The following is a 25,043-nucleotide window of genomic DNA, read 5'->3' on the forward strand; positions in this document are numbered from 1 at the left end:
GACCTGGCTCAGCAGTTGATATTATTGTTGTTGTTGTACTCTTAAATAACACTCATCTGTATGCATTTCGGGCAAGAGTTTTTGCACGATTTTGATAAGTTTACTGAAATCATTTTTTATTAATAAAACTTCAGCAAAATATTCTAAGAGCGCTTCCGGCGTTATACAAATTTCTAAAGTTGCCAGACTATCACTTTTGCAAGTGTGTGCACACGCCATCTTTAATGATCTCAGTGGCATCTCTTGGGGGATAGCAAATTTATTTCTGAGCAGCGACACCTATTTGTCATTGTTCAGCGCAAACGACCTGCCATACATTAATAAATTGGAAACCACAAAATTAAAGATTTAAATATTGTATTTTTAAAGACCGCCAACATAGAGTAACTATTCTGTTCTATTTTTTTAATAGCCCATACTTGTTTCAAGTAATTTATCAAGCAAAATTGGGTTCCCCCGCAAATTCATTTGACTTTTACGTTTCCCCAAAGCACCGATCTGGCAGGACAACTTTTCAAGACAGCGCCGTCTCTGCCTGTATCGACGACGTTGACGTCTGCCGCGGACACTGATTTTGATTTGTCTTCCATCACCCGCAAAGCTTTAAGACTGACTTCTTTAGTGCACGGATCCATACGATTTTTTGCTGATAAACCTATGGAACGTCACCTGAACTAGCTAGCATAGCACTTTAATTCCAAACTATAGACGAATAGATTCATAATTGCATCTAGGATGAATTGTAAACAACTGTTTATACCGGCGCTATGCATACTCTTTTGCATATTGGGTAAGTAGACCAAATACCTGTTGTTGGAAGAGGGGATGTGGGCCGTGGTTGACCAACGGAAGAGACAAGTGTAAAGAAGGTGGTAATTACATACGATAGGCATAACTTATTAATAATTCAAGACACAAAACTAAATACATTAGGGAAGGAAATGTGTCTATAAACTTTGTAAATGAATGACGAGATTAACGACCTTCGTCGGCGCAAAAGCACCTGTATGAAAACAGGTATTCGAATAAAAGCAATGGTACCTACAAAGTTAGTCATAGTGGAAATAATGAGACTAAAAATTTCTCTATGGACAATAATTTGGATCTTCCCACCGGATGCATTTAAGTAGGTACAATACAAATGTGGCTCTTCATGCAGTGAAATGCTGCTTCTCTGAAATACACATTCAAACTTGATAACCTTCGACCCCAACGCTGTTATGAAAGCAACTTATGCTGGAGAAAGTTGATTGTATTATTACATATTTGCTATTCTTGCTTTGTCTTATTATCAGAAAGCCTATAGACGGGACACCAGCTCAGATTAAAAGATAAGAAAATTGCTCGAACTACTCAAAGTTGCTGCCTTAAAGAAAATATGTATATGCTAATGACGTGTTAAGAAATTGCAGTATAAAGAAGAATTGTTTTATCACTACCATAGAAAATATTTACTATTAACGAATTCTTTACTTTTTTCCAGTGCCTTGTGTCCTATCAAACACTGCCTTCCTTATTCCACCTAAAAGTCAACACCTTTTCGAGCTGACCAATGCCGTGTCTATGCACGATTTAAAGCGTTCCAGCACTGAGCAAGCCACTTACATATTTCGATCCCAGTTGAAGGTGAACTCCGTTTGGAACAGTGAAAAAGCTCAACTTCTGCAGGTTTACTTCACATATTCGAAGGTCAGCGCTCCTGCAAAAGCCCGCAAATCAAGTATCAATGCCGAAATAACAAAAATACCAGACCGTCCTTTCTACGTGAGTCTCGTCGAGGGAAAGCCCAGCAAAGTTATAGCACATACATCTCGTGATCAATCGCTTCTGAATTTGGAACGCGCCTTTGCGTCGCTTTTGCAATTGCGATATCAGAATGGTCCTGTAACAGAGGTAGATGTCTCTGGCAAGTGCAATGCATTCTATGCAGTTAAGTCATCAACAAGAATTGAGAAGATCAAAACAGATTGCTCACATTGGGATTTGAAAGTAAACTATAGGGCAGAGAAGGCGTTGGGTGAGAGCTAGCTAATCAATAATCAATAATATTCGTTTGATTTATGTATATTTTTTAAATGGTCTTTTACTTTAGGTATTTCGCAAGTGTCGCAAGAAATTGTTGAGTATGAGCTAAGTGCTGTGGGCACGCTCATGCAAGCCATATCCTCGGAAAAGCATCGCACTGCACTAACATCCAAACCTGATGTGGGAAGTGAAGTAAGCTCGCGATTCAGCTTAACACATCTCGTAGAGAGTTCCGACATAGTGGAGCAGCTGAAGTTTAATACGCTAGATGAAGCAATAAAAAGCTTGCTCGAGTGGTATCGCGTTTTCGATATCGATGCAGACGTAGATGGCGCGCTTAGCGAAATTAAGGACAGCACTGTAAGAATATTTTAGTATGTGATATTATTTGTTCAATTCCTTTATTCACATGCTTACAGCTGAAAGAGCGAATTGCAAACTTTGACTCTGAGTTTTCTAACGAGCATGTTGGGAAGCAATCGCTGGCTCTGGCTATTGCTGAACTTCTGCCATTGGCTCGCATAACCAAGCAAGAGGAATATGTTGAGATCCTTAAAGCGCGTAAGGATTCTGCTAAACCATTAATCGATCTGCTTGCGGCCGTTCAATCAAGTGATGCTCATAATGCTATATCTGAGTTATACAAATTCGATAATGAAGACGATGCTGAACTCCTGGAGCAATATCTGCAATCGCTCGCTATTGGCTCACATCCTGAACGCACTGTCATCGAAGATCTGTTCGAACGTTTACAACCTAAAACAGAAAATGAAAAAATTCCTAATGAAAAGCTTCGCGATACTGTGGTCCAGACAGTCGCTGCTCTAACGCGCCAATCTAGTTTCGATCCCAATGACGCGCTCTTACACAATGTACGTCAATTCATATCGAAAAATCTCAATGAAGATTGTAAGGAGATCGACTGTAAATTAATTTATATACGAGCGTTGCAAAATCTCCAAGATGTAAGCACATTGCCCATGCTCTTCAACAGCGCTTTAACGGGCGAAGTAGCCGAATCGGTTGCTGCTTTGCAGGCTTTGAAAACTTTCCCCATTGTGAACTTCAATGAGAAGCATCGTCGCAGTCTAGCAGAGATTTTCTACCAATCTAAGCGCAAATACGACTCCTCGGCACGTGTTATTGCCTTGGATATATTGCTTGCGCTCAAACCAACCAAGGAGCAGTTGAGCCAACTTCTGCTTTACCTGAACTCTAATGATCGCCACTTTGAAATTAAGACTTTCGTCATTCAAAAGCTCCGCATGATTTCCGATAAGTGTCCACGTTTTAAAGCATTATTGAGTTCTTGCCTAGCCGAGCTTCCCGAAGTAAATAATTACAATGTAATAGCTCAGAAAGGGCTTACAACTGTTCTGACCAGAGAGCTCTCGCTGACGCCAGCATTCAACGAATCGTTATTAAGTGTGCAGGAGATCTATCAGGGTGTGTTAAAACGTGGCACTGTTGAACTGTTGCTGGGTGCAGGAAAAGAGGAGTTTAGCACTTTTAAGGTAAAAATTTAGACACACATACTCTTTCGTACTTTTTATTAAACGCTTATTTCTTTACTTTCACAGATTGGCATTTACACTACTGGGCTCACGTCTTTTGTTGCTAATTCTGAAGACGAGGCAGAAAATGATTTAGACGACAGTCCTGCTACCGCTGGGATGGAAATCAGTGTACAAGGGGTACATTTACGACCACTTGTTTTCTTCACCGGCCAAGGTGAGCTAATGGGCCACGTTTGGAGTGGCACTGCCTCTGAATCAACGCCGGCATATCAAGCAACAATTCTGGCGGAGGATCACGAGCATTATATTATACTTTCGTCTGGTGCGACAGTTTATATGCGAGTGGTAGGCACCCGCTCGATCGACCTGAACGGCAAAGTAGAGTTGAGTTTGTGGAATCGCAATGCAAATACGGAAATCAATCAGAAGTAAGTGAATGCTGGTGCAATATATATGTTACCGGCCGGCCAAACCCGATCTTAGGACAAACTAGTTTTTCCAAGGCTAAACTATTTCCAGCTAGATCCAATATATCCTTCCAATGCGGAAATAAGTTGGATGAGGATATTTTTATATTTAAGTGCGGCAGAAGACCTACGCGGGAAGGTGTTCTGCGCAAAAATACTGTGGCCCCTGATCTGGTTTAGCCTAGGCAAAACAGTTTGTCCGAAGATCGGGTATGGTCGGTAACATATACAAGATAATAGAAAGTAATCGAATAATTTGCAATTGCAGCACTGGAGCCGCAGTCGTTGGATATATGGTGGCCGGTTTCACATACGCAAGAGTGGAAAACAAATTTACTGTGACTAGCGAACCGCGCATAACTCTGCAAGCCGATATCGATTTCTACTCCGGCGTAAAATTATGTATGAAACTGCAACGGCCGGATTTATTGCTAAAGTGAGCTGCGAAGAATATTAAATACATGTTTAAATAACTCATTATTTCTTACTTGCAGCCAATCAAACATTAAATCAGTTTATTTGACACCGAACTCCTATTATAAACACATTCGCACGAAAACCACACATAAACTTGCAGGCCGTACATTGGCTTTGAACCAGAAGAATAATGAAATGTGCAATCTTATCTTCAGTGATGATATTTAAAATTTTTGCCGTGAGTTCTATTTAGTAAAGTGCATACCGTTTAATACTCACTGCTCTCTATCCTTATATTATTAATAATAGCAGGAATCTCATATAAAAACTATGACATACATAAATGGCCTTAATATTTGACTTTAAAAAGAAAGTGTTTTGTATATTGTGTAAATGAGTGCATTTATAATGACAATAAATAAATAATGAAAATATTTTTACTATCATAAAAATTTAACTATTTATTCACCCTAAATTTGCACGAAATTTGTTATTTAAATTCAAAAGTGTGGTAAGAAAATGCTCACCCTTATACCGCTATTTGATGAAAAACTACAATTTAAAACAAGTAATTTTTAAGCGAAAATAAAACCGACTTCAATGCTCATATCAAAATTCCAGCAAATGATCTCATAATCCGATGCCAACAGGAGGAAAATTCCCCGATTTTGGTGGAATTTTAATTCCTCGGGAGGGGGAGTCGAATCGCTTTGAATTTTGGTGGAATTCAATATACAAACTATTTTTATTAGATAATTCCTGTTGAGAATAAAATTACAACTTGTAATAACAATCTCTCATGTAACCCTGTGGATATTAAAGATATTGCAACCGTGCATAGCGATTCCTTTCACTTGACGTTTATAATTTCCCAGACCGGCGGTTCTACCTACCGGAATGACTCGAGTTTTACCTGCCCTTGGGATGTTGTTTCGGTGACCTAGATAGATAGGTATTGGTTCGGTATGGCACTGCGACCAGTAGGTCTATTGTGCTCCTAGCTCATCACAACACATCAACCAGCCCCAGAGTGTCTATAAATTTCATAATAGACCCCGGGGACAGTGAGTGTATGTGCTCCTCTCTTGGCCAGACGTGCCCTATGCTCATATACCTCCTGTGCGCAACAGCCTCCCACTCCATAAGGTGTAGAGGAGTCTCCTTGGCTGCATCGCAAAAGCGACACAGGTCGCTGGACCAGATACCTAATTTATGTGCCTACAGTGGCCCGTCATAAAACCTGTAATAATTCTTCGTTTCTCTTTTGGGAGATCCATGAGAAGCCTGCATCTTGACAGATTGTAGCCTCCTAATAAGCTTTTTGCCTGACGTTGGCCCATGGTGCCAAGCCAGTGCAGTTTCCTCAGTTTGCTGTTGTCCCTTCGGGTCATTTCCTTTATGGTGTTGGGTCCTACTGCCAGAAAGGGCTCAGGTCCTATCGGGGTCGAGGAAGCGACCGTTCTGGCCAGATGATCAGCTTCCTCATTTCCTCCAACCCCCATGTGCACTGGTACTCTCATTAGTTGGATATCATTGACCTCCGCCAGAGCATTCAGCCTCTCGACACACTCCCAGACCAAGGAGGACTTGATCTCGAATGATTAGAGGGCCCTAAGTGCCGCCTGACTATCACTTAGTATAAGTATCCTTTCATTCCTATAGTTCCTGCGAATGTTAATCTCAGCGCACATACTGATGGCATAGACCTCCGCTTGAAAGATGCTAGGGAGAGTTCCCAGGGGCACCGAAAGCTTCAGCCTAGGGTCGTACACGCCTGCTCCAGTCCCCGCGGGTGTTTTAGAGCCGTCAGTATACTATTGTATTGTGCTCGCCCGTATGTGACTCTCCATAATAGAGGTACACCAAATCGCCTTGTTATAAGTGTGGGTCCTGAAATTTCTCTTGAAGACCACCTCCCTGTTAATATCGTCCCTGGGGAACAAAGCCAGGGGGAGCTGGGTACTTAGCTTCTCCCTGTTCCTAGATGATAACACCTTACCTTTGCCGAAGCCGTCTCTCGCAAAGTTAAGGAGGGTTCGCTTTGCAGCCTATTCAATTGAGAGGTGCAGTGGCTCGAGTTCCAGCATTACCACCAGCGCTGCCGTCGAGCATGTACGCATTGCTCCCGTAATGCAAACACATGCCAGACGTTGAATTTTGGAGAGGGTCCCATAGTAGTCCTGGAATACCAAGCCACCGGACCATAAGTCACTATTGGTTTCACTATCATGGTGTACATACATCTGAGGATCTTCGGAGTGCACCCCCAGGATTTACCCGCTAGACGTTTGCACACCATCATCGCTCTCGTGGCCTTAGAGGTGACCGCATCAACATGGGCCCTCCACAGAAGCTTGGAGTGGCGACACTGATTACGACCCCGTCCAAGGTCAAGTTCCTCATCCCCTGGAGATTTCGTTTCTTCGTGAAGGGGACTATGGCTGTCTTAGAAGGGTTGATATTTAAACATACGTCTGCGCACCACCTTTTTGCAAGGTTAAGTCCTCTTTGGACGATGTCACAGAGAGTACTTGCGAACTCCACTCTAGCGATAATCACTATGTCGTCCGCGTACCCTTGGCAACGGACGCCCTCGTTAGTAAGCTTCTGTAGGAGTTCGTCCACAACTAAGCTCCACAGTAGAGGAGATAATACCCCCCTTGTGGGCACCCTTTCGTCGTTTGTATTTGAACGACGCTATCACCGACTTCGGTTTCGGCAATCCTGGTCTGAAGTAACCTTGCTATCCATCTTCGGATGGTTGGTTGAACTTTTTGTTTCCTAAGAGCTCTGTCGACTCCCAAATGGGAGGCGTTATCGAGGCCCCCTCGATATCGAGGAAGGCACAGAGCACACCCTCATCACGCTCAAAGATCCCTTGTATTTCCTCCGTTAGGGCATACAGCGCAGTATCCGTGGATCTCCCCACCCTGTACGCGTGCTGGTTGGAATGCAGAGGGGTTTGTTTTAGAGTGTTAAACCTGATTTCATGGTCAACAATTTTCTCCCTTGCCCCTAACATATAGGATGTGAGACTTATCGGCCTGAATGACTTGTCAAGAGAGTAATCCCTCTTACCTGCCTTCGGGATAAAGATAACCCTGGCCCTCTGCCCACACCTTGGGAATGTGAGCCAGTGCTAGACTGTCCCTCATAATGTCCACAAGATGTGGAATTAAGAGCTCCCCGCCCTGCTTCAGCAGCGCCGGACATACACCATCCACCCCAGGGGTCTTGTACCGGTCGAAAGAGTTCAGAGCCCATCGCACTGTTTGCCGGTTTATAAGGCTTTTAGCCAACTTCCAGTCTGGTGGGGATGGCCTGAACGCACGGAACAACGTATCCCCGGCGGTGGGAATGGCGTCCGCAAAGTGGACCGACAGCAGGGCGAGTGCCCTTTCCTGTTCAGTACCTGAAAAAGCCCCATTAGGTAGCCTAATAGCCAGCCTGCTCCCTGTGTTGTCTCTCGCTAAAGCTTTATGCAGCCTATCAGCAGGAATTCTTACCTTGTAGGGTTTGTAGAAGGATAACTCGGGATTACCCGGGAATGGCTTTAGAACCTCCCAATGAACCCGAAGATCCCAATTTTTCTTGCTGATCATATTGGGCTGTCGTAGGGCGCTTCAGCAGGCCTCTTTTTCAAACAGAATAGACAAAGGAGGAATGCCTGCAATTACAGACATGAAAAACCCCTACCAGTTTTGTCAGGACAGTCCATATTTCTCAACACTGTCCCTGAAAGCTGAAAGTGAACCGGTTTGAGTCTTTTTCACCAACCGATTATAGGAAATTTACATGAGGAGATTTTTCAGGCGATTTTTAGTTGAAAGCAGCAATCGCCTGGTGTAAACAGCCTTTCAACTAATCGCTTACAATGAAGTTGGTCGGCTCCCTACTTTCGTTCAACTTTTGGTTCAACTAATCGCCTGTGAAAGTTGAATCATGTAAATTCCCTATTAGGGATTTTCTCTTAATCCTAAAAATGCAACACTGCTCGCTAATCGATTGTCAAAGTGGCTATCGGTTATCGATGCAAGTTCTTTTCCAAAAGTTTTTCAGTCTTTTATTTTCCCTGTTTGAGTGTGCAGCAAAATTGCGGATCGAGGATTTTACAGTCGTAAAATTTGTTTGATGTAGGCATTTAAACCACATTTTTAGTGAAGAAAAATTCTAACATAAAAATTCAGCCAAGAAACGTAATAATGCAACAATTTTAGGAGAAAAACGATTGCAAACAGTGAACGAAATTCCAGACTGCACAAACGTCTGCATCGCATATCGCACGGTGAGCATTCACGGGGCACATTTAAATTGTATTAAATCACAAAAAGTTCAGAAAATCGATTTTTCGTTGAAGATTAAATATATTTCGGGGCACCTAAATTTAGTGGGAGTGGATGAAAAGCAGAGAACATGTACAGCATTTGTCCATGGGGAAAAAGTAAGCAGTGCCGTTATTAGTGCATTTCGGCCGTGCACAAAAACAACCATTATTGATGTGAATTGGATTAAGCTCCAAAGGCGCAAGTGCATTGTCAATTTGCTGTTGTCTGACTGTGCTGCTAAAAACTGTGCCGTGCGGCCGTGCTAAAAGAAGCGAAAAGAAAATCGTGGCTTTGGGGCTTTGGGCTTGGGGCTCACACGAAGTTGGTTAACCTGATGTTGTTTTTGCATTAATCGTCTGCTAATTGGGAGGGAGGTGGTACAGCATAGTTGTTGTGCTCAGCTGATGACGCGACGTTGCAGTGCAAGGCTGAGCTGCGCAGTTTGCCGCTGCTGAAATGACAACTGTGTCAACTTTGTGTTTTGTGAAGTATGATAAAGTACAATAGCTACAGTGTTGTACAAAACAAAAGCAAAAAATTGCGTTTGATCAATGTTATATCTTCAAAACAGTTTGACGAGAATCTTGGAACAAATGCAGCTCCCACAGCGGGCTCACAGAAAATTGACCCAAAAGACCATCAAACGATGCTTATTACTGCCAGTGTTAAGAATCCGAAGGCGGTAATTGATTTCGTTAAACCGTTCAAAAGTTGTTTGTAAGAAACCGTTTCGTTCAGGTCAACTTTGTTAATACTAAAATCACATTAATAAATGTACAGTTGAACGGCCTTTCAACTAATCGCTTTCAACAAAGTTAATCGCCAGCCAACATTTAGCCATTCTATTTCTGTTTTTTTCCCGCAACCGTGCGTGAGTTGAACGCAAAATCGCCTCGTGCGAACACCTTTTTACTAGCATCAATTGCTCGAAGATTACAGTGGTTGTGGGATTAAGAGTTTTTACGATGCTCTGTTGATTTTTTTATGCAACGTAGCCTGGGCCAGCTTTTGCTTTTTAATCATGTTTTTTTCACCTAAAAATGGTAAATATTTCTTTTCAAGCACTTTGAGGTTTTTAATAATTAGTCATTACATTTTTGTAAAACCTTTTTTTCGATAGAAATACTGCAATAACAAAAATAAAACTAAATTTGTTGCTTTTGTTTTGCACAACGCTGTACATAAATATGTATATATTTCATTAAAACAGGGGTTGGAACAGTGATCGGACTTCTACCACATTGTGGTAGATCTGCCACTTTTTTGAGCGTTTACCACATCTACCACACAAGGTCTGAAATCTACCACATATTCGCGTTTTTGAGTACCTAGTTTTATTTTTGCTCGACATAATTTTCTTAAGTTTAAGAGCAAAAATTGTCCAACACTAAACACTATATGGTAAAAAGACTGATAAGTAATACAAGATTCCGCATTGCCGGCGGCGATGAAATTTCTCAAGTAAATGTAAACAAAGCCGAATGGGAGGATAAAATAAACTGTAAAATAATAAATTTTCTCAAAAATAAATTTTTCGATAGGAAACGTGGTTTTATTATGTTAAATTGTAAAATATATGATTTATAAAAAGACTTAACAGCGAAAATGTAAAAAAAACGGCGATTTTTGTGAAAGTATTAGCAAATTTCAGTGCATCTTATGTTTCTGAAGCGTTGTTTACTTTTACTTGAGAAATGTTAAAATCGGCAAATCCCAAGTAGCGGTTTCTGTAACGTGCCACATTTGTTCGCTACATCCTGATGTTATAAAAAGAAAAGCTTGCAGCACTCCTTGAGGAACTGCTTTACACTGTCAAGGAAAAAAATTGCCAAAACTCAACGCTATTTTTAGCAACTTCAATCTTGAATACTTTATTATACTAAAATTAACTTTTTAGAGTCTAATTAAATTGTTTTCAATTTTATGTTTAGTTTTTGTACAAAGTTTGATCCAAAACCTGCGATATACCATATTTTTTCCCAGATTCTACTACACACATTTTTTTTTAAAATCCGATCACTGGGTTGGAGGAAAAACAGTAAGAAGTTTCTTGGCAAAATATGCAGAAGCGTTAACAAAATTCTTAAATTTTAGTACTTAGTTAAAAGAGTGGACAGAGAAAAATCTGCACAAAAGGGTTAGGGAATAATTACTATCTCTAAGTTCTAATTGCAGAGGAATCAGCTTCAAAAGTTGAATGAAATGAACATAAAGTAGGCCAATAAGTAGAAGTAGTAAATCGCACCTGTTTCTTCAATTATTTACATACATATATACATGTATGCATGTCGTATGCAAACGAGTGTGGAGTAAAAAATTTAACTGTAACAAAATCTAATTGTATATTTGCATATCGATGGTCCTCTGCAATAACGACACATTTCAACATTCAAAAAATACTGTTAAGTGGCTCATGTCTATAGTTATTGTCTAATCCATGTCCAATTCTTACTAAAGTAAGTAATAAGGATTGCTAAAGTAAGAAGTATGGATCAGACATGAATTATATAAGGCTCGTAAGACTATTTCAATATATAATCAATGCTGGCCAGAGTTGAAAAGCGCATAATGTTAAATATAATAAATAATGTGTAGATTGAAAGTATTCAAAAGCATATCGTTGATGAAATGTAGAAAGGCCCTGAAACTTTTTTTTCGAAATAGGTAGATACAGTTCTTCCTTGAAAATTTTCAAATGGCCATACACACAGAATGGGTTTTTGCATTTAATGTAAAAAAATGGAAACGTAAGGTAGAGCCTTTCTGCATGAAGTGCAAGTTTCACCGGCTAAAAAATAGCTTTGATTTTTCAGATTTGTTTTTATATAACAAGTGCAATTTACAAAAATTGGCATTCATTTTTTGAATTGATTAGCCGCTTGAAACTTGCTTCGGCTCTGGAGCCGCCTATCGGGTCGGTCCATTTTTTGCTGGTATATTTCTCTTGATGTTAGTAACACGTATTTTGAATTTGAAGCAAATCGGACCATAAACAACCGGAAAAACAAATAAAATGCGCACCTCCTATTTGAAACACCTTTCGAACAAAAGAACAATCATTCAAATCGGTTGAGAAACATAGGAGGAGTAGGGAGGAATAGATTTGTGTGGGATTTCGTTAGCGTATTAATATATAGATTTCGACAGGTTTTGCAATTCCGAGTGAATTTGAGTCAATTATGCTTTGAATTCAAATGGGCAGTGGTTGAAATTCACTCGGAAGGGAATTCCAGAACCTGCCCGATAATTTTTTTTTTTTTATAAAAGTATAGCTCATTATCTAACAAAAACCATATAAATTCATATTCCAAACTTTGTGCAGAAATTATAAAAATTTTGCAAAATTGCTTCTAAATCTTCAACTTTTTAATTTTTTGAGTATGCAGTTTTGTAGCCCATTAAATTTTAGTAGAATAAAGTGCAAGTTAGAAGTTCCTAAAAAATCGCGTCGATTTTTGATAATTTTTATTCTGAATTGTAGAACATACTTTGTATGAAGAAAATGCGATAAAAGAAAATTGCCAAAAATCAACGCGATTTTTTAGCAATTTAAAACTTACACTTCATTCTACTAAAATTTAATGAGCTATAAAACTATGTACCAGAGTTGTGAAAAATGCATTAATTTTTTAATGCATTAATGGTATTTAAAGCAGTAATGTTAATGTAAAAACTTAATGCATTAATTTATGAAATTTAATGCTAATGAATATTTCAATAAAAAAATGTGGAGCCCCTTTTTATTTTTCCGCCACTGTATATGGTTTTGGTTAAAGCACCTTGAGTCACTGTATGTATGCTTTTATACGATGGGTTTTATTCACCAAAGAGAGGCTTGACTAGGTACTATAGTCCCCGGGTCTAAAAGTAAATGAGAAGGCAAGAAATCAAGTGGAATAAGCAAATCAGCGGCAGCGCTAGTAAAGTGAACGTGACATAAAAACGTGATTTGTCACTTTGTCTTTGCGCCTAGCGATGTGGAAAAATAGTGTAATGCAAAAACAACAACAGAGAATATCGACATAGTATGTACATATGTATGTATTTATCAACAACAACATATTTTTATTCCAAAGGCAAGAGCAAAAAAATGCTGTGGTAATAACCGCAAAATAAATCGAAGAACAAATACGACACAAAAAAAAATAAAGAGACCAACAAAGTCACAAAAGCAGCGGCGGCATCGCGCCTAAAAAGAAATAAAATTGTATAAAAATAGAAATAAACAAAAATACAAGGCGAACATCGCGTGTGCGTGTATAAAGCGAAACGAAAATTAAAACATAAAAATATGATAAAATCATATACATATACAAAGATGATTGAAAAGCAGCACTCTCCTGTGTGTTAAAAAAAAAGTGAAGCAAAAACAAAAAAGAACTTAGCAAAATCAAAAACGTACGTTGAGAGCTTAAAAAAAAAACTAATAGAAAAATATCAACTAGGCATACTTAACACGAATTGAACTTGGCATAATTAAGTAGCAAGCCATCCGCGCAAATACAGAATCCAAAGTGAATTAAACGCTGTGCTCAATACTGTAGCAATAAGTAAAAAATATTTTTTCAAGGGCCACTTCCGAACAACAAAGTATTCTAAGGTAAGCTAACAAGAGAAATGAAAAATTAGAATATTTAAATTTGCCTTATTATAGGCGCTTTTAGCAGGAACGTGAATGTCATGAAAAATTTGGTCGGTTCGTTTTAGCGCTTCGAATTGGTTCGTCAGAGCAGTTTTTATTGGCTTTGAACTGGGGTTTCGGTGGGAATTAAAACAAAACTATTAGGGGATTCACAAGACGTGTTAACCAACGTAAAATCTTAAGCTTTACATGTTTTTCTGTTAAATAACGGTTAAAATTTGGGGGCTTGTGGGGCTAATTATATATTCTTTTTATTAGTTTAAAAACATTTCAGTGTACTTAGAAATACTCTAAAATCATTTTAATCATTATTTTTCATTGAAAAAATGCTAAGTTATTTTGTGACGGTTAACACGTCTTGTGAATCCCCTATATCCATATTTGCAATATTTCTGTAACAACCAGTTATTTCAGTAACAATAAAGAAAAAAAATATATTCGCTATATCGACGGCTGAGTGGAAAATCGCCCTATCTCGGCAGCCGGTTCAAAAACGCTCTATCCCAGAAAACGGTTGAAAAACGGCCTGGTTTGGTTAGTAATGCTTCGGTTCGGTGGTTTAACCGGTTCAAAACCAGTTCACGTTCTTGCTTTTTAGGCATAGCATCTGATTCGGTAAAGATACATTTTCTTTCGGTATTATTTAAGTACTTGCTATATCTTGACTTTTCTCCGTTGTTCTTCAATAGAACAAATGTATGGCTTATGCAGTAGTAATGCATGCTCTTTGGTTGGGTCAAATTACTTCTCAGTTGTTGGGCATTTTCTCCCATATAAAGTACTTATGCTCCACAATTACTTTTATATGGAGGAAAATGCCTACCATCAGGAAATAAAATTATTAAAAATCAACGCGATTTTCTAGCGTTTTAAAATTTGCACTTTAACCTACTAAAATTTAATAAGCTATAAAACTGCGTACCTAATTTTTTTAAAAATTTTTAATAAAAATTTAAAAATTGTTGGGTGTATTTTTAAAATTTGTTGAATTTTCATAATTTTAGAATTGGCACTTTAACCTACTAAAATTTAATAAGCTGTAAAATTGTTTACCTAAAATTTTGGTAAAAATTTTTAATAAAAATTTTTTATAATTTTTGGGTGTATTTTTAAAATTTATTGAATTTTCATAATTTTTGTAAGAATTTTGAAATGCGGATTTATGTGGGGCTGGTTATGTAATGCGCTAGGTTTTTATAAAAAAATTATAAAGATTAAATAAACCAACGAAAAATAACCAAAACTGGTCAAAATGTCACATCCCTGGAGGGAAAGCTACTTACTAGTTGTGAACTAGAATTCTACCAGTTTGCGTTTCAGCCCAACTAGTTCACGTTCTATGCGTTTTCAATGTTAGCGATTGGTATTTTTAACATGGCGATGTCCTAAGAGATGTCAATTGTCAGGCTATGCATCAGCATCTACTAGTAGAAATACTAGTAGCATCATACCAGTTGAAAAGCAGGGACAATTTTTTTATTTTATTTAATTATTATTTTTTTATTTAGGGGTTTTATTGTAATTTTTAAATTTAATAATTTTTTTTATGGCACAAGCATTTTTTCCCGTGTGTATGATTTTTCTGCAATGCAATTAGATTTTCAAATTTCTTATTTGTATTTTAATTGAAATAAATAAATAAACGCCAAAGCCGACATTTGTAAGAAAAGCAATTAAGTGCGTTTTATTTTAGGCTTTGGCAATTCCAAGGCAGATGTCGCTGAACGCTTAAGTTCTTCGAAATTGTCGAACTGGTAGGCACATACTAGTTAATGAACTAGTGCTTTTTTTCTAACTGGTTTGGCTTTTCACTGCAGGGTTAACTTGATCAGCTGATCACAAGTGTAGCTTTACATATGCATGTATGTACATAGCTTTAAATGTGTTTATGGTTCACATATACATACATTTACATAGTTTCTTTACACGTAATTGTAATTTTAATACCACTTAATCTTCGACCGTACTAAATTCTATCTCACTTATAAATTGTATGTAAGTACATACTTAAACGTCGCCAAGCATAAGTAGCCTATGTTCATATTTATGAACTATCTTATCAACAAATTTGTTAAACTTATGACCCATAAAATTTCAAAGACAAACTATTTACTTATTTTACGTCAAGTATTTGCATATGGGGGCCGCTGTGCCTGAGGGGCTAGAGATGCGTACTACCAATCCATAGGACCTGCGTTCGAACCCTGTTAAGAGCAACATCTAAACCAGTGTACGAAAATAAACTATATTGTACGTTACTATTTCGTTTCGTTTATTACTTCAACAGTTCGGTACAATACGAAAACAAAACGGCTGAGTTCACTTTGCGATAGTACACTACAGTAGTTTAGTAGTTACAGACGAAACAACAAACGAAATGAATCGTGCAGAGAAAAATATATGTATGTATGTAGTACATCTTTTTCAATTGAATTGGATATGAAAATTTACAGAAAAAAATATTTTTCACGTAATTGAAACGTTTGCATACATATAAAACGTACCCTATGGTATAATTGTCACAAACGAAAAGCAAACGTCTCTCGTTGGGGAAAATGACAGTGAATCTTACAATTTGTTTCTGACTATGTACAAAACTGTACAAAACCACAAATGATATGATGATCGATGAGCAAATGGGAATTGTTTTGTACAGTTTATTTTCGTACCCTGATCTAAACTATAATTTCTGCCATGAAAAAGCTTCTCATAAAATCCTTTTGCCGTTCGGAGGCGGCGCAAAACTGTAGAAATGTTTGTAGTTGAAGTTTAGCCGATAGCATTAGCCGATAAAACCAGCAAACACAAAAACCTTCAATGGCGATTTGTCTGCGATTTCGGCGTGCTTATCTAAATTTGAACTCATTTTTCTTTTTCTTTTTCACCCATTTGCTGTTATATCGTTCTCTTATCGACACGTTGGTTCTGCAGGTACTTCATAGTTTTGTTCGAACTTTAAATACATAGCGTAGTTATTTTTAGACATGGATACATATATCACTCGCTTGATGGAAGAAGTTCATAACAATCATCCTTTGTCCAATCTGAGGAATCAAATTAAGACTTGATTAGTAGCTTTATATAGTTTGTGCTAAATTTTGCAACAATTATAACTATAATAATAACTAAATACTTAATGAATAGCAATGGACTACAAATTTTGAAACCGCTTTTATCCGTGTGTTCGTTGCTTTGAGTTATGTCGTTTTTTCAGCAAACAACCGCTCGTAAATATGCCATAAAGCTTATAACCTGTACAACTTCATGATTTCACAATCTCGCATGAAGACCTTTGGCTTAAACATACATATTTTTGATCAACTGGCTGGCAGATTCCTGAGTGACTGTATTTCCAATTATTTATTACATACAGTCAGTCAATAAAGTTTAGGTACTTACAGCGAATTTTTTACAATATGGGCAACTATTTTTTAAATATTTTATTTTTCGCTATTTTTTTTTTTAAATTTGGTTAATTCTACAACAAAAACCCCAAAAATTAAAGTTCCAAACCGTGTGCAAAATTAAAGACAATTCTGCACTTTTTGTTTACGCTCTATAGAAAAAAGTCGAGTATGCAGTTTTTTAGGCCATTAAATTTTAGTATAATGAAGTGCAAGTATGAGGCAGCTAGGACTTACCATTGATTTTTGGGGTATTTTTTACCAAATAGTATTTTATATGGAGAAAATGAGCGACACCTTCAACAAAAAAAAATAGCTAAAAATCAATGGTAAATCCTAGCTACCTCTAACTTGCACTTTGTTATGCTAAAATTGAATGGGCTAAAAAACTGCATACTCAACTTCTTGCTAGAGAGCGTAAATAAAAAGTGCAATATTTGAATGAAATTTTGCAGAATTTTCTTTGATTTTGCACAAGGTTTGGAACTTTTGATTTTTGGGGTTTTTGTTGTATTGTAAAAAATTTGCTGTACCTAAACTTTATTGACTGACTGTATTACTGTATTTTCTCAGTTCGTTTTTGCTTTCAATTCTTATTGTTTATTTCGGTTTATTTTCTGTGTGTAAACATATTTAATCGCTTGCTATACTTATTCTTCTGTTATAAATATTTAGGCCATCGAGCTTATTAGTTGAATGTGTGTTGCGTTAGATAAGAAACGAAAATAAAAATTAATTTGTGGGAGCAAACGTTTTTTCACGTAATTAGGCCAGTTGAATTTAAGTTAAATTAGAAATCTTGTACAACATTTTGAAAATAGAAGAAGGGGCTATTGGATGACTCATCATATCTTAGCCATTTTATAGTTATAAACATTTTTTTTTTGAAATCATTCCTAAAGGGCAAAAAAAAACTTAGGTCGATTTTTATGCATAAATCCTTTCGTAGGGATTTATCTTCATTTAATGCAAACATTTTTTTTTTTTACGATTATATTCTCGAACTAGAAAATTACTGTTATGCCTGTTTTTTATTAATTGCGTTGAACCTGTACCATCCTGAAGCAGTTATATTTTCGGATTTGATTTTTGAGTTGTGCTTCTTTTGAAGATGCTGTGCGATATGTTCGACAATTTTCTTTTATTTGGAAGACACTGCCAGAAAAAAAAGTGCCAAAATTCTACGGAATTTTCAGCAGCTTGAAACTCGCACTTCATTATACTACAATTTAATGGGCTACAAAACTGTACAATTTTTTCTAAATATGCTGATGAAAAAGTTTGAAGTTTTGCTGAAGCTTTGCAGAATTTTAATGACTTCTGCTCAAATTTTGAAAGGTGAATTTATATTGTGTTTGTTGTCTAGCTGGACTTTTATAAAAAAACAATAAACTTTAAATAAATAAAAGAAAAATAGTCAAAACTGCTCAAAATATCATGAAAAAAATATTTTTTAGCCTATTTTTTCCGTCAGGATGTGGTGCTAGCCCTTAAAAAAATTAAATAAAATAAAATAAAGTTTGTAAAATAGTAACTACAAAATAAGAAATTAAAAAAGATGTTTTCTTATACAAACGAATCCTAAATGTATCTATGGGTGCGTTCAGAAATTCGTCAAGCCAAAGTGTATTTTATTTCTAAACTATTATTGATGGGAATGTCTTATTTACTCAATTAAGTTCAAATTCGGCTCTTAAACGTGGTTGCGCATATGTGACCTTGATCCATCAATTATAGTTTAGAAGTAAAAAAAAGACTGATGCTTTGGCTTGATGCATTTCGGAACACACCCTGTAATTTTGGTATTACTTTTACATAACCGCATAAAACAAAAATTCCTAAAACCTATCAATCATCTCCGCTATTCACAACAAAGCGAAAAACATTGAATATATTTCAAATCTTTTTAGAAAGCCAAAGTTTTTTCTAAGCTTAATTTTTTCTTTATTAAAAACTCTCGATTAGACAGCAAACAGCCTTGAGTTGGTATCAGCTTCCATTGCTTATTTATTTATCTACTATTCGCCAAAGTTTGTAGTAATCCCATGTATTTCTTACAAAAAACTTCCACTTCGTGAAGTCTTGCAAAGCTCTTGCATGGTGTCCAGATTGCATGGTAAAAACCGGTTTTCCTATGGGACTGCGTAGCTGTTAATTGTTCATGTTTAACCAAAACTTACAAGTTTTTGCGTTCGCGTACGCAAAAAACTTTCGAAGTAGGGGAAATTGAGAGAGCAAAGTGACATTTCATTTTGAGAGGAAGCTGCTGGTTTCTGCTGGAAAAATTTTTGCCAACAGCAATTTGCCAACAGGAAAACAGCTGATCAAAAACAGCTGGTTGGCATTTATGCAAATCACAAAATTGAATTTGATGGTTTGGAAGTTAAAAATTACAAAATGCGACTAATTAAACTTGTAAGAAATAAGTAGTTATTTGTTTAATCAATAAACTGTGTCAGTATAACACTTTGTGATGGCTTTTCGTACGTTTTAAATTTTACACTTTTGAATGTAAACAAAAATTATATCAGCTGTTCATCTAACTTGCAAGTTTCTGCAAATTTTCTGTTCGCGTACTATTTGGGATATTATTCTCTTGTGAGAGAACCGATGACATTTCGCCGGAATTTGGCAGTTGGTTGGTTTTTACTGGAGATTTTAAACGAACGCACCTAATGACAACTTTACGAATGACAAACAAACAAAAGGTTAATGAACGTTCAGACAGACAAACACATGCTACATATCTCAATGCGTTACGCTTTGTTCCGTTCGTGGCTTTGTCCAGTTTTTTATAATGCAACTATTACTTGTGTACACTTGTCCGCTTTGGCGTCACGTCTCTATGAGGCGGCATGTATGTGACATGTACGAATGCATCTGTGTGTGTGTGTGTGTGTGTGTGTGTGTGTTCTGTTATAAAAGCTTTGTAACGCCAAGGGCCAGACACGGCGACAATATGTAATGCCATCTAGCATCACTAATCGAACGTTCGTAAAGTAATCGGGTACACATGCACACACGAACATATGCAAGTGTTTGGACTATGGCAAAAGCACGTGACTGAACTGTGTTGAGGTGGCATGAGTTACCACTTGCGTTTCAAATGCAACTAAATACCTACATACATGTGGACATACATATCTATATACATATGTACATAAAAACAACAAAAATGCAAGCAAAAGGTTTCATTTGTTTAGTTAATGTTGGCAATTTTGTTATTACGACTTATTAAGTTTGATTAGTGAGCGGAGTTGCGGAGTTTATCGTTTTCGAAAATCGCATACATAAAATACAGTATCGGTCACATCAATAGCACCCTCATTTCAAATGGTTATTGTTTGCCACTCATGTTTATTTATTTATTTTTAGGAATTTTCAATTCAGTTCATTCTCTAACAAAACCCACATAAACCCATCTTTTTAGAAAACTAAACAAAATGCAAAAAACAATTTCATCTAAATTTCAAACTTTTTTCTCAGAAGAAGGTACGCAACACCCTCAGCGAAAAAATCCTAAAAAATCGACGGTAAATTTTAGCCACTTGAGACTTGCACGTTATTGCACTAAAATTGAATTAGTTATAAAACTGCATACATACTCAAAAAATTCTAACAAAAAAGTTTGAAATTTAGATGAAAATTTGTTGAATTTTTTTTTTTAGTTTTCTACAAAGTTTTAAAGATCGGTCTTTATGGGTTTTGTTAGAGAATGAACTGGTTTTTGATTGAAAATTTAAAAAAATAAATAAATAAACGTGAGTGGCAAACAATATCACCTTAAAATGGGGGTGCTATTGATATGACCTATACTGTATTATATGCACATAAATACATACATATGTACATAGAAACATAGACGAACATGCACTTACCGCTGGTAATATATAAATATTTACAGCAAGTAGAAACAAAGGAAAGCGAAAGCAAATTTGCGATGCAAATAAAGACACACGAACGTAGATTTGAAGCAAAGTCAGGTAATCGATGATTATAAGTTGTAATGCAATGCTAAATATGAAAATAAGAGTCATGAAATGACTTGGAAAAAAAAAACAAATGGCAGCAACAAAGAATCACAAAAAAAGTATGAAAAATTCAGCACAAAGTCACTAGCTATGAAACGAAATGTTACTAGTATTGCCGGTATGTACAGTGGGGAGCAAAAATGAGTACATGGTAATTTTTGTTAAATATATATATTTTTTGCTTGTTATTTTTATAAAAATATGGTTCATGTTTTTCCCTAAAATATACAAATCAAACTTTCAAACCTCTTACAGAGCTTATAAAAAAATTCTGAAATTTTTTTTGGCAAGCAGTTTTATACCCCGTTAAATTTTAGTATAATAAAGTGATCTTGCGCATTTTCTTCCATTCTTATCGAAGAAAGTGCAAAAGGCCTTCAACAAAAAAATATTAAAAGTCAGTGTGATATTTAGCCGCATAAATCTAGCACTATGGTATACTAAAATATAACAGGCTATAAAACTGCATACCCAAAAATTTTATAAAAATTCAGATTAAAAATTTCAACCGTTTAGTGAAAATTTGTTGAATTTTTTTAAGCTCGTTATTAAACTTGAAAATTTTATTTACACTGTCTTGGTTAAAACATCAATCATGTTTTAAGAAAAAATAACAAAAAATTTTAACTTAAAAAATCTTGTAAATATTTAACACAAACCACGATGTACAAATTTTTGCTCTCCACTGTATGTATGTATAACTGTAAATAGTAATTGCATGCACTGCCCACCTTTCGCTGCTCACCGCGCAAGACAATGACGCGCTCGAGCAACCGAATTGCCATGAGCATGACATACATATCTATGCAATCAAATGACAGCTGCAAGCAGAGCAGAGCAGACCAGACTTCATTGCCGCCGTTCGATCGCTCCTTTTTCCATTTGATTTGTATAATTAAACTAATTCCAAGTGGAGTGTTTGGAATTCCACGAATCAGCTGTGTCGCGGAAATGTGCGCACGCAAGCAAAAATTACTCATACGACCGGGCGGCATTCGCAGCTCGTACGTTTTCTTTGTTTGTTGGCGCTCGATGCTGCGGCTGCGGTTGCGGTTGCGGTTGCGGTTGCGGTTGCGGTTGTTGCTGCTGTTTTGTCAACGCGGCTTGCTTTGCACTTCCTGCTGTGATTTAAAGTGTTTGGCGATCGTTTTGTCCATAATGCAGCTAGCGGATACTCTATTTAAAGTACCCAATACAGGGTGAAAATATTGTTAACTATAAAGAAAAAGACAGAGATTTGCCACAACAATCCATAGCCTATTTGTTTGTCAATTAAGGGACGGTATAAAAGCTATACAATGGCAATTTTTTTTTTGTAAGTGACTTCCGTTCTCGTAAGATTTATTTAACTCTGAAGTCATACGAATGTTACGTCCGACATCATGGAAACACCCATATAGGCATCAATGAAAAGAGAAAATTCTGTGAAATTGAAAAAAAAAAAAATAAATCGTTTTGGTTCATAATTACGAAAAGGTATTGAAATTGTTCTTTTCATTTTATTTGTTTAGTATAAAAAATTTATTTAGGTCTTTTTCAAACAATACTCGTTCCTTGACACCAAAACAATTTTATGTTTCTCAATTCTAAAGAATAGTCTCTGTATTCTATATCGCATTGAATTGTTTCTTAATAATTTTTTGGATTTATAGTAACCTTGAAGTTTCAAAATCCCTCAAAAAATGCTGAAGTCTGAGAAAAAAACTAACTTTAAATTTTTTGTGTTTTTTTTCGCACGGAAAGTCACACCACTTTTTTACACAACACAGAGTTTTTTGATTTCTGCGTATCGAATCATATTTTTGTAATTACGTATGTGTTGCATATACACTGCCGGCAAAAATAATAGACTCGTCGCACTTTGAAGACTTTTGGCTATATTTCTTTAGTTTATTTTATGTTTAATATTTTTTTATAAAAGCCTCGGAGGTTTACATCATATAAATCCGCTTTTCAAACCTTGAACAAGAATTATAAAAATTCGACAAATTTTCACCAAATTTTCAAACTTTATTTTTTCCCATACAAAGTGTGCTCGAAATTTTTCTTGTATGGAAGAGAATGCGCAGCATCGTCAACAAAAAAAAAAAAATAGTCAAAAATTAACAGCATTTTCTAGCCACTTGAAACTCACACTTTATTATACTAAAACTGAATGGACTAGAAATAAAATTGAATGCATACCAAACATTTTTTCTAAAAAAAATAAAAGTTTGAAAATGTGGTGAAACTTTGTCGAATTTTTACAATTTTTATACAAAGTTTGAAAAGGGATTTACATATATGGTGTTTGTTTTATAACTAGAGAGACTTTTATAAAAAAATATTAAACATAAAATAAACCAATGAAATATAGCCGAAATTCTTCAAAGTCAGGCGAGTCTATTATTTCTGCCGCCACTGTTGGTGCAAAAAAGGGTAAAAACGATTTTATAACTTTAAATTTCCTATTCAGATGCAGACGAACTTTGTGTTTGACAAACAAGACGGCAGATTGCGGCGCACAGTTCTCACATATACTTTTGGAAAATGCTGCTCGATGAATAAAAGTAAATTCTTTCACCTTCATTTTGTGCTTAACGAAATTTTCATTAAAATTAGTATGTTAGTTAGCGTAACCGTGGTTTGTTCACATATTTACATGAATCTCCCTACAAATTAAAGCTTGATACAAATATAGACTTCTGTCCGTCTACGCAACTTTTCTAACTACATACTAGCAAAAACAAAAAAAAAAAAAAAAAAATTTTCATTCTTTACTATTTTAGTGTTACTTCGGTAACCAGCAAAAGAATCTTTCGGGTTCGTTTCCTCTTTGCGTAAAATAAAATCACGTTATCTACAACCATACATTTGCATGCATATAGACATGTGTACATATGTATCTACATTAGACTGCATCACCAAAAAAAGTTGCGGTTTTTCCGCCGGGATTACAAAAGTTATATTTTAAGACGTTCACCAAAATATTTGGGAAAAATATTAAGATTTAAGCGAGCTGGACCGATTTGAAAATACCTCCAAAATTGAGTATTTTTATGAATAAAAATAGTTTCGTAAAGAACTTTTTGAAAAAAGTCCCCTCAGATGACAAAACAGATTAAGCTTAAAAAATCTGCATACAAATATTTAAAAATATTTTCAACGGAATCTTAAGAATGAGATTTTTGATGCTGTTTTTTTTTTTTAATTTTTTCAAAGATTGATTTACGAAAAATTTGAATAACTGGGCCAAAACTATTCTGATTACACTTATGGGATCTCAGTAGATAGGTATTTTCACACTGTTTTTATTTCTGTCAAAAAAAAATCATTCGTGTCCCATCTTGTTTTTTCGAATACCAACACATCTTAGTTCAACTTCGAATGACGTTCATTAATCCTACCTTTCTCTTTCATCCTTTGAATGAGTTTATTATATAATAATAATAAAAAGGGTGAGAAAATACCTTTCCACCGACACCTCTTAAGTCTAAATCAGAAGAGTTTAGGCTCAGTTATTCAAGTTTTTCTTATACCAATCTTTGAAAAAAGTTAAAAAACAGCATCAAAAATCTCATCATTACGATTCCGTTCAAATTTTTTTTTTTTAATATTCTTATGTAAATATTTTAAGCTTAAACCGTTTTGTCATTCTCCATTCTCCATTCACTCCATTCTTGGAGGTATTTTCAAATCGATCCAGCTCATTTAGATCTTAATATTTTGGTGGACGTCTTAAAATATAATAGATTTTATAATTCCAGTGGAAAAATAGTACCGATTTTTTTATGTATGGGGAGTGATGCAGTCTAATGTACATATATGCTGCTTCATGGAAATCTCGACCCTCCTCTATCTTTCTCCAAAACTTTTCATTCATCACGGCTTTGCCTCCAAAGCATTAAAGTATACAATGTGGTTGGTTGGCCTACGTGATAAGATTTCCAATGGGATTACTTCTAAAAATATTTACGAAATGTATACAAAGGGAAATATGTGTTGGTCGTCGCGGTTTCAGCTGTCACTCATGCACTTAGTCACTCACTCCCCTATTGTTGGTTATCGAACTATGCCTTCTTTGTTGTTGTGGAGAAACAATTTTGACGTAGACCGACCAAAAAATAAAAAAGACGACTAAATAAAATTAAATTTACCGAAGCTCAATGTATTCGAAATCTGCGTGTCATAAGCAAATTTAATTCAATTTCAACGCCCTCATATGACCAATGGACC

At 36.1% G+C, this 25,043-nt stretch overlaps 2 protein-coding genes across 9 annotated transcripts in view; both read left to right on the plus strand.

Moving 5' to 3' along the window:
* The first annotated feature begins 522 nt into the window (after window positions 1-522).
* LOC118741399 lies at window positions 523-4,878 on the plus strand. The gene is made up of 7 exons (XM_036473357.1): window positions 523-790; window positions 1,484-2,017; window positions 2,093-2,385; window positions 2,445-3,539; window positions 3,606-3,970; window positions 4,278-4,445; window positions 4,504-4,878. Exons 1-7 carry the CDS (start codon window positions 736-738, stop codon window positions 4,652-4,654), a joined length of 2,661 nt encoding a protein of 886 aa, XP_036329250.1. The 5' UTR covers window positions 523-735; the 3' UTR covers window positions 4,655-4,878.
* A 3,500-nt stretch (window positions 4,879-8,378) lies between these two features.
* LOC118741400 (GTPase-activating protein skywalker) overlaps window positions 8,379-25,043 on the plus strand; it is a 223,776-nt gene continuing 207,111 nt past the window's right edge. Inside the window, exons 1-2 of one of the 8 annotated variants that reach the window (XM_036473369.1) lie at window positions 8,379-8,867; window positions 12,828-13,351. The gene's annotated coding sequence lies outside the window, so the exon portion shown is untranslated. The remainder of the gene's footprint in view (window positions 8,868-12,827; window positions 13,352-25,043) is intronic. The other 7 variants (XM_036473359.1, XM_036473361.1, XM_036473363.1 and 4 more) reach the window with 7 other exon arrangements.

This window comes from Rhagoletis pomonella, unplaced genomic scaffold (genome assembly GCF_013731165.1).
Source record: "Rhagoletis pomonella isolate Grant_MI unplaced genomic scaffold, Rhpom_1.0 Rhpom_scaffold_00006, whole genome shotgun sequence".
NCBI lineage: Eukaryota > Metazoa > Arthropoda > Insecta > Diptera > Tephritidae > Rhagoletis > Rhagoletis pomonella.

Excerpts from the sequence above, each read along its gene's own strand:
- LOC118741399 (XM_036473357.1), top strand. The coding sequence starts at position 736 with ATGAATTGTAAACAACTGTTTATACCGGCGCTATGCATACTCTTTTGC. Across the intron at positions 2,386-2,444 it reads GCGAAATTAAGGACAGCACT|CTGAAAGAGCGAATTGCAAA; the intron begins GTAAGAATATTT and ends ACATGCTTACAG. Across the intron at positions 4,446-4,503 it reads CGGCCGGATTTATTGCTAAA|CCAATCAAACATTAAATCAG; the intron begins GTGAGCTGCGAA and ends TCTTACTTGCAG.